The sequence below is a fragment of the Argopecten irradians genome, chromosome 3 (assembly GCF_041381155.1).
Source record: "Argopecten irradians isolate NY chromosome 3, Ai_NY, whole genome shotgun sequence".
In the NCBI taxonomy this organism is placed as follows: Eukaryota; Metazoa; Mollusca; class Bivalvia; order Pectinida; family Pectinidae; genus Argopecten; species Argopecten irradians.
Window position 1 is genome coordinate 60,864,193 of NC_091136.1, and position 21,624 is coordinate 60,885,816.

Genomic DNA, 21,624 nt, shown 5'->3' on the forward strand with positions numbered 1-21,624 from the left:
TTGTAAATCAAAGCTTTTCACTGTGATCAAGTAATAAAGAAATCTAAGTTTCCGAAGTTTAAAGAAAATAACCCGTTCGATAAGAACCTAGAATTGCGCATGCGTAATATCTGAAACCAGTTTTCCTAGCAAATTAGGACACTATCAAATAGCAGTGAAGTTGGACTATATCAGATTGGTCGTAAATGTCAAGCGTTTCTGAAACCAATCCTTGTGTGACATCACACTCACGGTTTACATGTCAGTACTGGTCCATGGTTAAACCAGGTTCGACGGTTACTCTGGGGATGAAAAGCTTATTACAGTAACAATAAGAAGTAACAACTGATATTGCCACGGGTCTGAACACTGTCTTGAAATATATGTCTCGCCGTAATGTCTGAACACAACTCCAACCAACTATTCAAGTTTTTGTCCTATACGCAATTCTGCACCCAACACATACATTGTGAGCCTTAGACTCGCAGTCTTTTTGACTGGCTGGACAAATACAGACAATGTACCTTACACAATCATTATATCTGGCTGTACGAATACAACAGACATTGTACCTTACGCTTTTGATATTATCTGGCTGGACAATACAGACAATGTACCTTACACAATCTGTTATCTGGCTGGACAATACAGACAATGTACTTTACACAATCTTTCATCTGCCTGGACAATACAGACAATGTACCTTACACAATCTTTTATCTGGCTGGACAATACAGACATTGTACCTTACGCAATCTTTTATCTGGCTGAACAACACAGACAATGTACCTTACGCAATCTGTTATCTGGCTGGACAACACAGACAATGTACCTTACGCAATCTTTTATCTGGCTGGACAATACAGACACTGTACCTTACGCAATCTGTTATCTGGCTGGACAATACAGACAATGTATTTACACAATATTTTATCTGGCTGGACAATAAAGACAATGTACTTTACGCAATCTTTAGCTTGGCTGGACAATACAGAGATTGTACCTTACACTTTTGATATTATCTGGCTGGACAACACAGACAATGTACCTTACACAATCTGTTATCTGGCTTGACAATACAGACATTGTACCTTACATAATATTTTACTTGACTGGACAATACAGACAGTGTGCCCTACATAATCTTTATTCCGGCTGGACAATAAAGACAATGTATCGTACACAATATGTTATCTGGCTGGACAATAAAGATTATGTACCTTACACAAATGTTTCACCATTGAACAACATGGACAAATCTACGTTTGGGTTTACGTCAAAGTCTTTGCTTGTGTTTACATAGAATATCTATGAAATGTAGACTTTAATGTTAACACAAACGTAGACTTTAATGTTAAACACAAACGTAGACTTTAATGTAAACACAAACGTAGACTTTAATGTAAACACAAACGTAGACTTTAATGTAAACACAAACGTAGACTTTAATGTTAAACACAAACGTAGACTTTAATGTAAACACAAACGTAGACTTTAATGTAAACACAAACGTAGACTTTAATGTAAACACAAACGTAGACTTATAATGTTAACACAAACGTAGACTTTAATGTAAACACAAACGTAGACTTTAATGTAAACACAAACGTAGACTTTAATGTAAACACAAAACGTAGACTTTAATGTAAACACAAACGTAGACTTTAATGTAAACACAAACGTAGACTTTAATGTAAACACAAATGTAGACTTTAATGTTAAACACAAATGTAGACTTTAATGTAAACACAAACGTAGACTTTAATGTAAACACAAACGTAGACTTTAATGTAAACACAAACGTAGACTTTAATGTAAACACAAACGTAGACTTTAATGTAAACACAAACGTAGACTTTAATGTTAACACAAATGTAGACTTTAATGTAAACACAAACGTAGACTTTAATGTAAACACAAACGTAGACTTTAATGTTAACACAAACGTAGACTTTAATGTAAACACAAACGTAGACTTTAATGTTAACACAAACGTAGACTATAATGTTAACACAAACGTAGACTTTAATGTAAACACAAACGTAGACTTTAATGTAAACACAAACGTAGACTTTAATGTTAACACAAACGTAGACTTTAATGTAAACACAAATGTAGACTTTAATGTAAACACAAACGTAGACTTTAATGTTAACACAAACGTAGACTTTAATGTTAACACAAACGTAGACTTTAATGTAAACACAAACGTAGACTTTAATGTAAACACAAACGTAGACTTTAATGTTAACACAAACGTAGACTTTAATGTAAACACAAACGTAGACTATAATGTTAACACAAACGTAGACTTTAATGTAAACACAAACGTAGACTTTAATGTAAACACAAACGTAGACTTTAATGTAAACACAAACGTAGACTTTAATGTTAACACAAACGTAGACTTTAATGTAAACACAAACGTAGACTTTAATGTAAACACAAACGTAGACTTTAATGTTAACACAAACGTAGACTTTAATGTAAACACAAACGTAGACTTTAATGTAAACACAAACGTAGACTTTAATGTAAACACAAACGTAGACTTTAATGTAAACACAAACGTAGACTTTAATGTTAACACAAACGTAGACTTTAATGTAAACACAAACGTAGACTTTAATGTAAACACAAACGTAGACTTTAATGTTAACACAAACGTAGACTTTAACGTAAACACAAACGTAGACTTTAATGTAAACACAAACGTAGACTATAATGTTAACACAAAATGTAGACTTTAATGTAAACACAAACGTAGACTTTAATGTAAACACAAACGTAGACTTTAATGTAAACACAAACGTAGACTTTAATGTTAACACAAACGTAGACTTTAATGTAAACACAAACGTAGACTTTAATGTAAACACAAACGTAGACTTTAATGTTAAACACAAACGTAGACTTTAATGTTAACACAAACGTAGACTTTAATGTAAACACAAACGTAGACTTTAATGTAAACACAAACGTAGACTTTAATGTAAACACAAACGTAGACTTTAATGTAAACACAAACGTAGACTTTAATGTAAACACAAACGTAGACTTTAATGTAAACACAAACGTAGACTTTAATGTAAACACAAACGTAGACTTTAATGTAAACACAAACGTAGACTTTAATGTAAACACAAACGTAGACTTTAATGTAAACACAAACGTAGACTTTAATGTAAACACAAACGTAGACTTTAATGTTAACACAAACGTAGACTTTAATGTAAACACAAACGTAGACTTTAATGTAAACACAAACGTAGACTTTAATGTAAACACAAACGTAGACTTTAATGTAAACACAAACGTAGACTTTAATGTTAACACAAACGTAGACTTTAATGTTAACACAAACGTAGACTTTTAATGTAAACACAAACGTAGACTATAATGTAAACACAAACGTAGACTTTAATGTAAACACAAACGTAGACTTTAATGTAACACAAACGTAGACTTTAATGTAAACACAAACGTAGACTTTGATGTAAACACAAACGTAGACTTTAATGTTAACACAAAATGTAGACTTTAATGTTAACACAAACGTAGACTTTAATGTAAACACAAACGTAGACTTTAATGTAAACACAAACGTAGACTTTAATGTAAACACAAACGTAGACTTTAATGTAAACACAAACGTAGACTTTAATGTAAACACAAACGTAGACTTTAATGTAAACACAAACGTAGACTTTAATGTAAACACAAACGTAGACTTTAATGTAAACACAAACGTAGACTTTAATGTAAACACAAACGTAGACTTTAATGTAAACACAAACGTAGACTTTAATGTAAACACAAACGTAGACTTTAATGTAAACACAAACGTAGACTTTGATGTAAACACAAACGTAGACTTTAATGTAAACACAAACGTAGACTTTAATGTAAACACAAACGTAGACTTTAATGTTAACACAAACGTAGACTTTAATGTAAACACAAACGTAGACTTTAATGTAAACACAAACGTAGACTTTAATGTAAACACAAACGTAGACTTTAATGTAAACACAAACGTAGACTTTAATGTTAACACAAAATGTAGACTTTAATGTTAACACAAACGTAGACTTTAATGTAAACACAAACGTAGACTTTAATGTTAACACAAACGTAGACTTTAATGTAAACACAAACGTAGACTTTAATGTAAACACAAACGTAGACTTTAATGTTAACACAAACGTAGACTTTAATGTAAACACAAACGTAGACTTTAATGTAAACACAAACGTAGACTATAATGTTAACACAAACGTAGACTTTAATGTAAACACAAACGTAGACTTTAATGTTAACACAAACGTAGACTTTAATGTAAACACAAACGTAGACTTTAATGTAAACACAAACGTAGACTTTAATGTAAACACAAACGTAGACTTTAATGTAAACACAAACGTAGACTATAATGTAAACACAAACGTAGACTTTAATGTAAACACAAACGTAGACTTTAATGTTAACACAAAACGTAGACTTTAATGTTAACACAAACGTAGACTTTGACGTAAACACAAACGTAGACTTTAATGTTAACACAAACGTAGACTTTAATGTAAACACAAACGTAGACTTTAATGTAAACACAAACGTAGACTTTAATGTAAACACAAACGTAGACTTTAATGTAAACACAAACGTAGACTTTAATGTTAACACAAACGTAGACTTTAATGTAAACACAAACGTAGACTATAATGTTAACACAAACGTAGACTTTAATGTTAACACAAACGTAGACTTTAATGTAAACACAAACGTAGACTTTAATGTAAACACAAACGTAGACTTTAATGTAAACACAAACGTAGACTTTAATGTAAACACAAACGTAGACTTTAATGTAAACACAAACGTAGACTTTAATGTAAACACAAACGTAGACTTTAATGTAAACACAAACGTAGACTTTAATGTTAACACAAACGTAGACTTTAATGTAAACACAAACGTAGACTTTAATGTTAACACAAACGTAGACTTTAATGTAAACACAAACGTAGACTTTAATGTAAACACAAACGTAGACTTTAATGTAAACACAAACGTAGACTTTAATGTTAACACAAACGTAGACTTTAATGTAAACACAAACGTAGACTTTAATGTAAACACAAACGTAGACTTTAATGTTAACACAAACGTAGACTTTAATGTAAACACAAACGTAGACTTTAATGTTAACACAAACGTAGACTTTAATGTAAACACAAACGTAGACTTTAATGTTAACACAAACGTAGACTATAATGTAAACACAAACGTAGACTTTAATGTAAACACAAACGTAGACTTTAATGTAAACACAAACGTAGACTTTAATGTAAACACAAACGTAGACTTTAATGTAAACACAAACGTAGACTTTAATGTAAACACAAACGTAGACTTTAATGTAAACACAAACGTAGACTTTAATGTAAACACAAACGTAGACTTTAATGTTAACACAAACGTAGACTTTAATGTAAACACAAACGTAGACTTTAATGTAAACACAAACGTAGACTTTAATGTAAACACAAACGTAGACTTTAATGTAAACACAAACGTAGACTTTAATGTTAACACAAACGTAGACTTTAATGTTAACACAAACGTAGACTTTAATGTAAACACAAACGTAGACTTTAATGTAAAACACAAACGTAGACTTTAATGTAAACACAAACGTAGACTTTAATGTAACACAAAGTAGACTTTAATGTAAACACAAACGTAGACTTTAATGTAAACACAAACGTAGACTTTAATGTAAACACAAACGTAGACTTTAATGTTAAACACAAACGTAGACTTTAATGTAAACACAAACGTAGACTTTAATGTAAACACAAACGTAGACTTTAATGTAAACACAAACGTAGACTTTAATGTAACACAAACGTAGACTTTAATGTAAACACAAACGTAGACTTTAATGTAAACACAAACGTAGACTTTAATGTAAACACAAACGTAGACTTTAATGTAAACACAAACGTAGACTTTAATGTTAAACACAAACGTAGACTTTGATGTAAACACAAACGTAGACTTTAATGTTAACACAAACGTAGACTTTAATGTAAACACAAACGTAGACTTTAATGTTAACACAAACGTAGACTTTAATGTAACACACAAACGTAGACTTTAATGTTAACACAAAATGTAGACTTTAATGTAAACACAAACGTAGACTTTGATGTAAACACAAACGTAGACTTTAATGTAAACACAAACGTAGACTTTAATGTTAACACAAACGTAGACTTTAATGTAAACACAAACGTAGACTTTAATGTAAACACAAACGTAGACTTTAATGTTAACACAAACGTAGACTTTAATGTAAACACAAACGTAGACTTTAATGTAAACACAAACGTAGACTTTAATGTAAACACAAACGTAGACTTTAATGTAAACACAAACGTAGACTTTAATGTAAACACAAACGTAGACTTTAATGTAAACACAAACGTAGACTTTAATGTAAACACAAACGTAGACTTTAATGTTAACACAAACGTAGACTTTAATGTAAACACAAACGTAGACTTTAATGTAAACACAAACGTAGACTTTAATGTAAACACAAACGTAGACTTTAATGTAAACACAAACGTAGACTTTAATGTTAACACAAACGTAGACTTTAATGTAAACACAAACGTAGACTTTAATGTAAACACAAACGTAGACTTTAATGTAAACACAAACGTAGACTTTAATGTTAACACAAACGTAGACTTTAATGTAAACACAAACGTAGACTTTAATGTTAAACACAAACGTAGACTTTAATGTAAACACAAACGTAGACTTTAATGTAAACACAAACGTAGACTTTAATGTAAACACAAACGTAGACTTTAATGTAACACAAACGTAGACTTTAATGTAACACAAACGTAGACTTTAATGTAAACACAAAACGTAGACTTTAATGTTAACACAAACGTAGACTTTAATGTAAACACAAACGTAGACTTTAATGTAAACACAAACGTAGACTTTAATGTTAACACAAACGTAGACTTTAATGTTAACACAAACGTAGACTTTAATGTAAACACAAACGTAGACTTTAATGTAAACACAAACGTAGACTTTAATGTTAACACAAACGTAGACTATAATGTAAACACAAATGTAGACTTTAATGTAAACACAAACGTAGACTTTAATGTAAACACAAACGTAGACTTTAATGTAAACACAAACGTAGACTTTAATGTTAACACAAACGTAGACTTTAATGTAAACACAAACGTAGACTTTAATGTAAACACAAACGTGTAGACTATAATGTTAACACAAACGTAGAGACTTTAATGTTAACACAAACGTAGACTTTAATGTAAACACAAACGTAGACTTTAATGTTAACACAAACGTAGACTTTGATGTAAACACAAACGTAGACTTTAATGTAAACACAAACGTAGACTTTAATGTAAACACAAACGTAGACTTTAATGTTAACACAAACGTAGACTTTAATGTAAACACAAACGTAGACTTTAATGTAAACACAAACGTAGACTTTAATGTAAACACAAACGTAGACTTTAATGTTAACACAAACGTAGACTTTAATGTAAACACAAACGTAGACTTTAATGTAAACACAAACGTAGACTTTAATGTTAAACACAAACGTAGACTTTAATGTAAACACAAACGTAGACTTTAATGTAAACACAAACGTAGACTTTAATGTAAACACAAACGTAGACTTTAATGTTAACACAAACGTAGACTTTAATGTAAACACAAAACGTAGACTTTAATGTAAACACAAACGTAGACTTTAATGTAAACACAAACGTAGACTTTAATGTAAACACAAACGTAGACTTTAATGTAAACACAAACGTAGACTTTAATGTAAACACAAACGTAGACTTTAATGTAAACACAAACGTAGACTTTAATGTAAACACAAACGTAGACTTTAATGTAAACACAAACGTAGACTTTAATGTAAACACAAACGTAGACTTTAATGTAAACACAAACGTAGACTTTAATGTAAACACAAACGTAGACTTTAATGTAAACACAAACGTAGACTTTAATGTAAACACAAACGTAGACTTTAATGTAAACACAAACGTAGACTTTAATGTAAACACAAACGTAGACTTTAATGTAAACACAAACGTAGACTTTAATGTAAACACAAACGTAGACTTTAATGTTAACACAAACGTAGACTTTAATGTAAACACAAACGTAGACTTTAATGTAAACACAAACGTAGACTTTAATGTAAACACAAACGTAGACTTTAATGTAAACACAAACATAGACTTTAATGTTAACACAAACGTAGACTTTAATGTAAACACAAACGTAGACTTTAATGTAAACACAAACGTAGACTTTAATGTAAACACAAACGTAGACTTTAATGTAACACAAACTAGACTTTAATGTTAACACAAACGTAGACTTTAATGTAAACACAAACGTAGACTTTAATGTAAACACAAACGTAGACTTTAATGTAAACACAAACGTAGACTTTAATGTAAACACAAACGTAGACTTTAATGTTAACACAAACGTAGACTTTAATGTAAACACAAACGTAGACTTTAATGTAAACACAAACGTAGACTTTAATGTTAACACAAACGTAGACTTTAATGTAAACACAAACGTAGACTTTAATGTAAACACAAACGTAGACTTTAATGTAAACACAAACGTAGACTTTAATGTAAACACAAACGTAGACTTTAATGTTAACACAAACGTAGACTTTAATGTAAACACAAACGTAGACTTTAATGTAAACACAAACGTAGACTTTAATGTAAACACAAACGTAGACTTTAATGTAAACACAAACGTAGACTTTAATGTTAACACAAACGTAGACTTTAATGTAAACACAAACGTAGACTTTAATGTAAACACAAACGTAGACTTTAATGTAAACACAAACGTAGACTTTAATGTAAACACAAACGTAGACTTTAATGTAAACACAAATGTAGACTATAATGTTAACACAAACGTAGACTTTTAATGTAACACAAAACTTATGTAACACAAACGTAGACTTTAATGTAAACACAAACGTAGACTTTAATGTAAACACAAACGTAGACTTTAATGTAAAACACAAACGTAGACTTTAATGTAAACACAAACGTAGACTTTAATGTTAACACAAACGTAGACTTTAATGTAAACACAAACGTAGACTTTAATGTTAACACAAACGTAGACTTTAATGTTAACACAAACGTAGACTTTAATGTAAACACAAACGTAGACTTTAATGTAAACACAAACGTAGACTTTAATGTTAACACAAAATGTAGACTTTAATGTTAACACAAACGTAGACTTTAATGTAAACACAAACGTAGACTTTAATGTAAACACAAACGTAGACTTTAATGTTAACACAAACGTAGACTTTAATGTAAACACAAACGTAGACTTTAATGTAAACACAAACGTAGACTATAATGTAAACACAAACGTAGACTTTAATGTAAACACAAACGTAGACTTTAATGTAAACACAAACGTAGACTTTAATGTAAACACAAACGTAGACTTTAATGTAAACACAAACGTAGACTTTAATGTAAACACAAACGTAGACTTTAATGTAAACACAAACGTAGACTTTAATGTAAACACAAACGTAGACTTTAATGTTAACACAAACGTAGACTTTGATGTAAACACAAACGTAGACTTTAATGTTAACACAAACGTAGACTTTAATGTAAACACAAACGTAGACTTTAATGTAAACACAAACGTAGACTTTAATGTTAACACAAACGTAGACTTTAATGTTAACACAAACGTAGACTTTAATGTAAACACAAACGTAGACTTTAATGTAAACACAAACGTAGACTTTAATGTAAACACAAACGTAGACTTTAATGTAAACACAAACGTAGACTTTAATGTAAACACAAATGTAGACTTTAATGTTAACACAAACGTAGACTTTGATGTAAACACAAACGTAGACTTTAATGTAAACACAAACGTAGACTTTAATGTAAACACAAACGTAGACTTTAATGTAAACACAAACGTAGACTTTAATGTTAACACAAACGTAGACTTTAATGTAAACACAAACGTAGACTTTAATGTAAACACAAACGTAGACTTTAATGTAAACACAAACGTAGACTTTAATGTTAACACAAACGTAGACTTTAATGTTAACACAAACGTAGACTTTAATGTAAACACAAACGTAGACTTTAATGTAAACACAAACGTAGACTTTAATGTAAACACAAACGTAGACTTTAATGTTAACACAAACGTAGACTTTAATGTAAACACAAACGTAGACTTTAATGTAAACACAAACGTAGACTTTAATGTAAAACACAAACGTAGACTTTAATGTAAACACAAACGTAGACTTTAATGTAAACACAAACGTAGACTTTAATGTAAACACAAACGTAGACTTTAATGTTAACACAAACGTAGACTTTAATGTTAACACAAACGTAGACTTTAATGTAAACACAAACGTAGACTTTAATGTAAACACAAACGTAGACTTTAATGTAAACACAAACGTAGACTTTAATGTAAACACAAACGTAGACTTTAATGTAACACAAACGTAGACTTTAATGTAAACACAAACGTAGACTTTAATGTAAACACAAACGTAGACTTTAATGTTAACACAAACGTAGACTTTAATGTAAACACAAACGTAGACTTTAATGTTAACACAAACGTAGACTTTAATGTAAACACAAACGTAGACTTTAATGTTAACACAAAATGTAGACTTTAATGTTAACACAAACGTAGACTTTAATGTAAACACAAACGTAGACTTTAATGTTAACACAAATGTAGACTTTAATGTTAACACAAACGTAGACTTTAATGTAAACACAAACGTAGACTTTAATGTAAACACAAACGTAGACTTTAATGTAAACACAAACGTAGACTTTAATGTTAACACAAACGTAGACTTTAATGTAAACACAAACGTAGACTTTAATGTAAACACAAACGTAGACTTTAATGTTAACACAAACGTAGACTTTAATGTAAACACAAACGTAGACTTTAATGTAAACACAAACGTAGACTTTAATGTAAACACAAACGTAGACTTTAATGTAAACACAAACGTAGACTTTAATGTTAACACAAACGTAGACTTTAATGTTAACACAAACGTAGACTTTGATGTAAACACAAACGTAGACTTTAATGTAAACACAAACGTAGACTTTAATGTTAACACAAACGTAGACTTTAATGTAAACACAAACGTAGACTTTAATGTAAACACAAACGTAGACTTTAATGTAAACACAAACGTAGACTTTAATGTTAACACAAACGTAGACTTTAATGTAAACACAAACGTAGACTTTAATGTAAACACAAACGTAGACTTTAATGTAAACACAAACGTAGACTTTAATGTAAACACAAACGTAGACTTTAATGTTAACACAAAATGTAGACTTTAATGTAAACACAAACGTAGACTTTGACGTAAACACAAACGTAGACTTTAATGTAAACACAAACGTAGACTTTAATGTAAACACAAACGTAGACTATAATGTAAACACAAACGTAGACTTTAATGTAAACACAAACGTAGACTTTAATGTAAACACAAACGTAGACTTTAATGTTAACACAAACGTAGACTTTAATGTAAACACAAACGTAGACTTTAATGTAAACACAAACGTAGACTTTAATGTAAACACAAACGTAGACTTAATGTAACACAAACGTAGACTTTAATGTAAACACAAACGTAGACTTTAAGTAAACACAAACGTAGACTTTAATGTAAACACAAACGTAGACTTTAATGTAAACACAAACGTAGACTTTAATGTAAACACAAACGTAGACTTTAATGTAAACACAAACGTAGACTTTAATGTTAAACACAAACGTAGACTTTAATGTAAACACAAACGTAGACTTTAATGTAAACACAAACGTAGACTTTAATGTAAACACAAACGTAGACTTTAATGTAAACACAAACGTAGACTTTAATGTAAACACAAACGTAGACTTTAATGTAAACACAAACGTAGACTTTAATGTAAACACAAACGTAGACTTTAATGTAAACACAAACGTAGACTTTAATGTTAAACACAAACGTAGACTTTAATGTAAACACAAACGTAGACTTTAATGTAAACACAAACGTAGACTTTAATGTAAACACAAACGTAGACTTTAATGTAAACACAAACGTAGACTTTAATGTAAACACAAACGTAGACTTTAATGTAAACACAAACGTAGACTTTAATGTTAACACAAACGTAGACTTTAATGTAAACACAAACGTAGACTATAATGTAACACAAACGTAGACTTTAATGTAAACACAAACGTAGACTTTAATGTAAACACAAACGTAGACTTTAATGTAAACACAAACGTAGACTTTAATGTAAACACAAACGTAGACTTTAATGTAAACACAAACGTAGACTTTAATGTAAACACAAACGTAGACTTTAATGTAAACACAAACGTAGACTTTAATGTAAACACAAACGTAGACTTTAATGTAACACAAACGTAGACTTTAATGTTAACACAAACGTAGACTTTAATGTAAACACAAACGTAGACTTTAATGTAAACACAAACGTAGACTTTAATGTAACACAAATAGACACAAACGTAGACTTTAATGTAAACACAAACGTAGACTTTAATGTAAACACAAACGTAGACTTTAATGTAACACAAACGTAGACTTTAATGTAAACACAAACGTAGACTTTAATGTAAACACAAACGTAGACTTTAATGTTAACACAAACGTAGACTTTAATGTTAACACAAACGTAGACTTTGATGTAAACACAAACGTAGACTTTAATGTTAACACAAACGTAGACTTTAATGTAAACACAAACGTAGACTTTAATGTAAACACAAACGTAGACTTTAATGTAAACACAAACGTAGACTTTAATGTAAACACAAACGTAGACTTTAATGTAAACACAAACGTAGACTTTAATGTAAACACAAACGTAGACTTTAATGTAAACACAAACGTAGACTTTAATGTAAACACAAACGTAGACTTTAATGTAAACACAAACGTAGACTTTAATGTAAACACAAACGTAGACTTTAATGTAAACACAAATGTAGACTTTAATGTTAACACAAACGTAGACTTTAATGTAAACACAAACGTAGACTTTAATGTAAACACAAACGTAGACTTTAATGTAAACACAAACGTAGACTTTAATGTAACACAAACGTAGACTTTAATGTTAAACACAAACGTAGACTTTAATGTTAACACAAACGTAGACTTTAATGTTAACACAAACGTAGACTTTAATGTAAACACAAACGTAGACTTTAATGTAAACACAAACGTAGACTTTAATGTTAACACAAACGTAGACTTTAATGTATACACAAACGTAGACTTTAATGTAAGCACAAACGTAGACTTTAATGTAAACACAAACGTAGACTTTAATGTTAACACAAACGTAGACTTTAATGTAAACACAAACGTAGACTTTAATGTTAACACAAACGTAGACTTTAATGTAAACACAAACGTAGACTTTAATGTAAACACAAACGTAGACTTTAATGTTAACACAAACGTAGACTTTAATGTAAACACAAACGTAGACTTTAATGTTAACACAAACGTAGACTTTAACGTAAACACAAACGTAGACTTTAATGTTAACACAAACGTAGACTATAATGTTAACACAAACGTAGACTTTAATGTAAACACAAACGTAGACTTTAATGTAAACACAAACGTAGACTTTAATGTAAACACAAACGTAGACTTTAATGTTAACACAAACGTAGACTTTAATGTTAACACAAACGTAGACTTTAATGTAAACACAAACGTAGACTTTAATGTAAACACAAACGTAGACTTTAATGTAAACACAAACGTAGACTTTAATGTAAACACAAACGTAGACTTTAATGTAAACACAAACGTAGACTTTAATGTTAACACAAACGTAGACTTTAATGTAAACACAAACGTAGACTTTAATGTAAACACAAACGTAGACTTTAATGTAAACACAAACGTAGACTTTAATGTAAACACAAACGTAGACTTTAATGTAAACACAAACGTAGACTTTAATGTAAACACAAACGTAGACTTTAATGTAAACACAAACGTAGACTTTAATGTAAACACAAACGTAGACTTTAATGTAAACACAAACGTAGACTTTAATGTAAACACAAACGTAGACTTTAATGTAAACACAAACGTAGACTTTAATGTTAACACAAACGTAGACTTTAATGTAAACACAAACGTAGACTTTAATGTAAACACAAACGTAGACTTTAATGTAAACACAAACGTAGACTTATGTAAACACAAACGTAGACTTTAATGTAAACACAAACGTAGACTTTAATGTAAACACAAACGTAGACTTTAATGTAAACACAAACGTAGACTTTAATGTAACACAAACGTAGACTTTAATGTAAACACAAACGTAGACTTTAATGTTAACACAAACGTAGACTTTAATGTTAACACAAACGTAGACTTTAATGTTAACACAAACGTAGACTTTGATGTAAACACAAACGTAGACTTTAATGTAAACACAAACGTAGACTTTAATGTAAACACAAATGTAGACTATAATGTTAACACAAACGTAGACTTTAATGTTAACACAAACGTAGACTTTAATGTAAACACAAACGTAGACTTTAATGTAAACACAAACGTAGACTTTAATGTAAACACAAATGTAGACTTTAATGTTAACACAAACGTAGACTTTAATGTAAACACAAATGTAGACTATAATGTTAACACAAACGTAGACTTTAATGTAAACACAAATGTAGACTATAATGTTAACACAAACGTAGACTATAATGTAAACACAAATGTAGACTTTAATGTAAACACAAACGTAGACTTTAATGTAAACACAAACGTAGACTTTAATGTAAACACAAATGTAGACTTTAATGTAAACACAAACGTAGACTTTGATGTAAACACAAACGTAGACTTTAATGTTAACACAAATGTAGACTTTAATGTAAAACACAAATGTAGACTTTAATGTAAACACAAACGTAGACTTTAATGTAAACACAAACGTAGACTTTAATGTAAACACAAATGTACTTAAGACAAGTAACTTAATGTAACACAAACGTAGACTTTAATGTAAACACAAACGTAGACTTTAATGTAAACACAAACGTAGACTTTAATGTAAACACAAACGTAGACTTTAATGTAAACACAAACGTAGACTTTAATGTAAACACAAACGTAGACTTTAATGTAAACACAAACGTAGACTTTAATGTAAACACAAACGTAGACTTTAATGTAAACACAAACGTAGACTTTAATGTTAACACAAACGTAGACTTTGATGTAAACACAAACGTAGACTTTAATGTAAACACAAACGTAGACTTTAATGTAAACACAAACGTAGACTATAATGTTAACACAAACGTAGACTTTAATGTTAACACAAACGTAGACTTTAATGTAAACACAAACGTAGACTTTAATGTAAACACAAACGTAGACTTTAATGTAAACACAAACGTAGACTTTGAGTATGTAAACACAAACGTAGACTTTAATGTAAACACAAACGTAGACTTTAATGTAAACACAAACGTAGACTTTAATGTAAACACAAACGTAGACTTTAATGTAAAACACAAACGTAGACTTTAATGTAAACACAAACGTAGACTTTAATGTAAACACAAACGTAGACTTTAATGTAAACACAAACGTAGACTTTAATGTAAACACAAACGTAGACTTTAATGTAAACACAAACGTAGACTTTAATGTAAACACAAACGTAGACTTTAATGTTAACACAAACGTAGACTTTAATGTAAACACAAACGTAGACTTTAATGTAACACAAACGTAGACTTTAATGTAACACAAACGTAGACTTTAATGTAAACACAAACGTAGACTTTAATGTAAACACAAACGTAGACTTTAATGTTAACACAAACGTAGACTTTAATGTAAACACAAACGTAGACTTTAATGTAAACACAAACGTAGACTTTAATGTAAACACAAACGTAGACTTTAATGTAAACACAAACGTAGACTTTAATGTAAACACAAACGTAGACTTTAATGTAAACACAAACGTAGACTTTAATGTAAACACAAACGTAGACTTTAATGTAAACACAAACGTAGACTTTAATGTAAACACAAACGTAGACTTTAATGTAAACACAAACGTAGACTTTAATGTAAACACAAACGTAGACTTTAATGTAAACACAAACGTAGACTTTAATGTAAACACAAACGTAGACTTTAATGTAAACACAAACGTAGACTTTAATGTTAAACACAAACGTAGACTTTAATGTTAACACAAACGTAGACTTTAATGTAAACACAAACGTAGACTTTAATGTAAACACAAACGTAGACTTTAATGTAAACACAAACGTAGACTTTAATGTTAAACACAAACGTAGACTTTAATGTAAACACAAACGTAGACTTTAATGTAAACACAAACGTAGACTTTAATGTTAACACAAACGTAGACTTTAATGTTAACACAAACGTAGACTTTAATGTAAACACAAACGTAGACTTTGATGTAAACACAAACGTAGACGTTAATGTTAACACAAACGTAGACTTTAATGTTAACACAAATGTAGACTTTGATGTAAACACAAACGTAGACTTTAATGTAAACACAAACGTAGACTTTAATGTAAACACAAACGTAGACTTTAATGTTAACACAAACGTAGACTTTAATGTTAACACAAACGTAGACTTTGATGTAAACACAAACGTAGACTTTAATGTTAACACAAACGTAGACTTTAATGTAAACACAAACGTAGACTTTAATGTAAACACAAACGTAGACTTTAATGTAAACACAAACGTAGACTTTAATGTAAACACAAACGTAGACTTTAATGTTAAACACAAACGTAGACTTTAATGTAAACACAAACGTAGACTTTAATGTAAACACAAACGTAGACTTTAATGTAAACACAAACGTAGACTTTAATGTTAACACAAACGTAGACTTTAATGTAAACACAAACGTAGACTTTAATGTAAACACAAACGTAGACTTTAATGTAAACACAAACGTAGACTTTAATGTAAACACAAACGTAGACTTTAATGTAAACACAAACGTAGACTTTAATGTAAACACAAACGTAGACTTTAATGTAAACACAAACGTAGACTTTAATGTTAACACAAACGTAGACTTTAATGTAAACACAAACGTAGACTTTAATGTAAACACAAACGTAGACTTTAATGTAAACACAAACGTAGACTTTAATGTAAACACAAAGGTAGAATTTTGGAGCAGTTTCCTTTAAACACAATCGAATTTGAAGTTGACAAAAAATAACTGCTAGCATTATTTTCTAATTTTATGACATACAATTTAATGCATTTTATTCAGTAGGTGTAACAGATTTAATTTGCCAAATTGTCTATATGGATACCGTGGTAATGGAGTATCACATCACAAAACATAACGGTATGTAGGATTTTGTATAGTGTTTAACATACATGACAATGAATTAGCATATTGATGTAATTAATTAATATATAGCTACTGTTGTAGAGGAAAAGATATCACCTTCTGACTGACTTTCAGTCAAAGGTGATATCTTTTCTGCTACAACAGTAGCTAATCAATATAGAGATACAATTGTAGCAGGATTGGACTGGGTCGATCATCGTTGACCAGGTAGCTCAGTCGGTAGAGCACTCGGCTAGTGTTCTGAGGGTCCCGGATTTGAATCCCGGTCTGGCCGCTACATTTTCTCCTCTCCTGTTACAAAATTGGCGCCCAACTAAAATAACCCACGTTGGTGGTATTTGGAAGATTCTCGTATGTCTTCGAGGGCGAAGACTTCGAGAAAGGAGGGAGGAGTGTAGCGGGATTGGACTGGGTCGATCATCGGAGACCAGGTAGCTCAGTCGGTAGAGCACTCGGCTAGTGTTCTGAGGGTCCCGGGTTCGAATCCTGGTCTGGCCGCTACATTTTCTCCTCTCCTCTTACACAATCATGCATACACAATACATTTGTACATAATATACATGTGTATATATGAAGTTTAAGAGACAAGTGTAATCACTAATAAGGCTAGATTTTATTAAGAAAAATATTATCTCTGATTTAAAAACTGGAAACATGAGCTTAAAATATTGATAAAAATTAAAAATAAAAAGATTAAAAATGATGCTAATATATTAACTCAAATTACTTGTATACAAGACTCCACAACTGGCTTGAACTTAACAAAATTCTTTAAGTTTATGTTAGAGGACTCTATAACTTTTTATTGAAATTATTGCATATTTTATTAAATTCTAAAATACCAGGACCCAATATTTGCTAGTCATCCACAGCAGACTCAAAATGTTGAAGAATTGAGATTATCAAGAAGCAGTGAAATAATACCGGGCATATATTAACTAGCTGCAATGGCAGATATATAAAGCTCTAGACAACTTTGTGGTCAGATCTAGGGTTACAATTCTGTCTAATTGACCGTAGTGTTGCAAAACATCTAATGATGAACATGACATAATTAGCGGACTGCAGGTTTCAAGTAAATTTGCAATTGCACAGATTTACAGTATGTAAAAACATATCAAAATGCATACGTTCAGATGGACATGTATCACTATAGAGTAAAATAAAAATAATGTTTTGTTATGTTATGCTATGTTATTTTATTCAAGTATTTTTGAATAAACATAATTAAACACAGTTCCCTTCAGTGATAGGGAAGGAGATTTGTTACTATACGACTATGTCCCCTTGAAATAAAATTTCGATGGGACATTTGATCAGACAATGCGCCAAAACAACATTTTCTAGGGACATTGAGGCAAAAACAAAAATTAACATCAGCATGTATCGTCAATGTTTTATTAGTCACTCATTAGTCAGTGTACTGTTGATTCAGCAAATAAGTAAATAATGCTAGCAGATGAATTTGTCAACTGATAATTTAACCAGAAACTGCTTCAAAATTTGAAGTAATATTAAACTTTTTTTTTCTTGTTGTAAAACAAAACATTGATTATATGTATGATAGCAGAAATACACAGACATGTTACCTAGTTCACTTCATGCGTCATTGTTTGTCAAATACAAAATCAGAAACATAAGTGGTATGTAGTTCATATACCAACCCAAAGACCAATTTATTTAATGTAGAAACAAAACGAAATGAACACTTACGAATTTTACTGTTTCTGTCTCCAAATACTAGGTTTACATCTAGGTTCTAACGCAGGGAACTCCCTGAACAGTATCAGATTTTGCGTTATGACATCTTTGTTTACATCGGACAGCTTATACCATTGCTGAGTGTCACGTGACAAGTCGCTTATTTAGATGAAAATCGCTAACACTCGAAGGCAGAACACGATGTATAGTTACATTTACTAAAAAAAACAATAAACAAAACTCGATATTTCAATGCATTATTGGTTTGTAATACGCGTCATATAACCTCAGTATACATTTGACAAATCAGCGGGTGGGGAACCAATAAAAAAATACCTTACATCATCGTGTTTAGAAACTGGGGTCCGTCTCTAAAACCATAATATCTTACCGATGATCAATCAAAATGTCTAAGTATGTTTTTTGATGCGTCATTTATCCAACAAATGCGCGTATGGCGCAGGGCGCATGGCCTTCCCTATCACTGCACTTTGAGTTTCTTTCCCAAATGATTAACGTGTGTTGTTTGTTTGATTAATTAACGTCCTATTAACAGCTATGGTCATGAAAGGACGGCCTCCTATGTATGCGGTGTGTTGCGTGAATGTTGTGCGAGGTGCGTGTTTTGGGAGACTGCAGTAAATTCATGTTGTGTCTTCTTGTATAGTGGAACTGTTGCCCTTTTTATACTGTTATATCACTGAAGCATGCAACTGAAGACACCAAACAACACTCCCCACCTGGTTACATTATACTGACAACGGGCAAACCAGTCGTCCCACTCCCCTTATATGCTGAACGCTAAGCAGGAGCAGAAACTACAACTTTTATAGACTTTGGTCTGTCTCGGCCAGGGGACAGAACCCAGAGCCTTCCTTACAGGGGCGAACGATCATCTCAAGGCCAAAAGTGAGGCGGTGCCAATGGAGGCATTAGGAAAGATAAAGTAAGTTAGGAAGAATAGAAAAGATAAGATCCTAAATTTAGTCGCCTTTTACGATCATGCAATAAGGGCAGCAGGTACAATTCTAACGCCCTACCTGCAGGGCAAACAAAAAATTGGTTACTTGTTGTTGAAGATTTCATGTGTGTAAGGGGTACCAGTGGGGAAATCATTGCAAACAAATTATCATTAGATAAACCCAGAGAAGTCTGAATGTTTTTTCTGGTTGTTGGACATTATTCTAAGAAATCACATAAGGCGTCGCTACACGTACTGAATAGAAACATTGCCGGGAGCGTGTGAAGCATCTAGATATAGCCTAACTGGTACTGTACGCTAGATGGTCATGACCTACTTGTAAAAACTGTCCGTACATGGGAGATGCTGAAACAAAGTTAGGCTTTACTTAGGGGATATTTATGGAACTGTATGCGCTAAAGTAAAGTACAGTTTTAACCGAAAAGTTATGCTTGTATACTATGTATTTCACCAACTTGTCCAAGTACATGTAAATGTATATCAGTATAGTGTATATTTTGACGGAAAACTTGTTAGCATAAGGAAAAGGCCCTCTTCACATTATGAACAACTTTATTGCAATAAATAAAAGGTTAAGTTTCATATCGCAGGTTGTATTATGTTCCTGGCGTCGTCATAATTACAATGGGTTAGTTGACCATTTCTGCGCCACAAGGCAAAACTTCAATTTATTATATTATAATTGTTATAAAAAGATTTTTAATTTTTTTGTTTCGGAAAGGTAGCCTAGTGGCCCTTTCATGAATATCATGAAGTTGATAATCTTTTACATTGAATGTGAAAGCATTTGAATTATCATTATTCAAAAATGAGAATAAGAACTATGGCAGCTACCCTTGGTAACTGTGAAAAGAACAATTTGTCAAGCTTTCCTATCATTGCTTCCTAATAAACAATACTGTATGGTAGCCTTCTTAGCTTTTTGGGAAGGTAACACTTGTTTTTTATGTCTACTCGTCTGAATACCTGCAAATTAAATTTCTTCACTTGCCTTAAGCTCTCAGTACTTTCAGTACTTTGATTTGACCTGGTAACACACTTATCCCCACTACAGATATTTGATTTAAAAAAAAAAAATGAAAGGTGAAAATTTTGTTATCTTCCATGTGGAAATGCGTTTGAATGTATAATGGAAGTTAGCTATCACTGTCTTTATATTTCAGATATTTGTCACAAAGTCCTTGACCTGTATTCCAACAACCCACAAGGAGGTAGTACAGACTCCCCTCCTGTTACTCCCAGTAAAAAGGCGGCCGCTAGAGACACACCACCTCCACCACCACCACAAGTAGCCAAACGCAGTCTGCCAGTAAGTCAATGTTACTCTCTCAGCTTATA

At 31.1% G+C, this 21,624-nt stretch overlaps 1 protein-coding gene across 2 annotated transcripts in view; it reads left to right on the forward strand.

Annotated features, from left to right (window-relative positions):
* Positions 1–21,624, forward strand: part of LOC138319274 (cyclin-K-like) — a 47,229-nt gene that overhangs the window by 22,350 nt on the left and 3,255 nt on the right. For both annotated transcript variants that reach the window (XM_069262314.1, XM_069262315.1), the window contains one exon: positions 21,450–21,595. In XM_069262314.1, the coding sequence (XP_069118415.1) occupies positions 21,450–21,595 (146 nt within the window). The remainder of the gene's footprint in view (positions 1–21,449; positions 21,596–21,624) is intronic.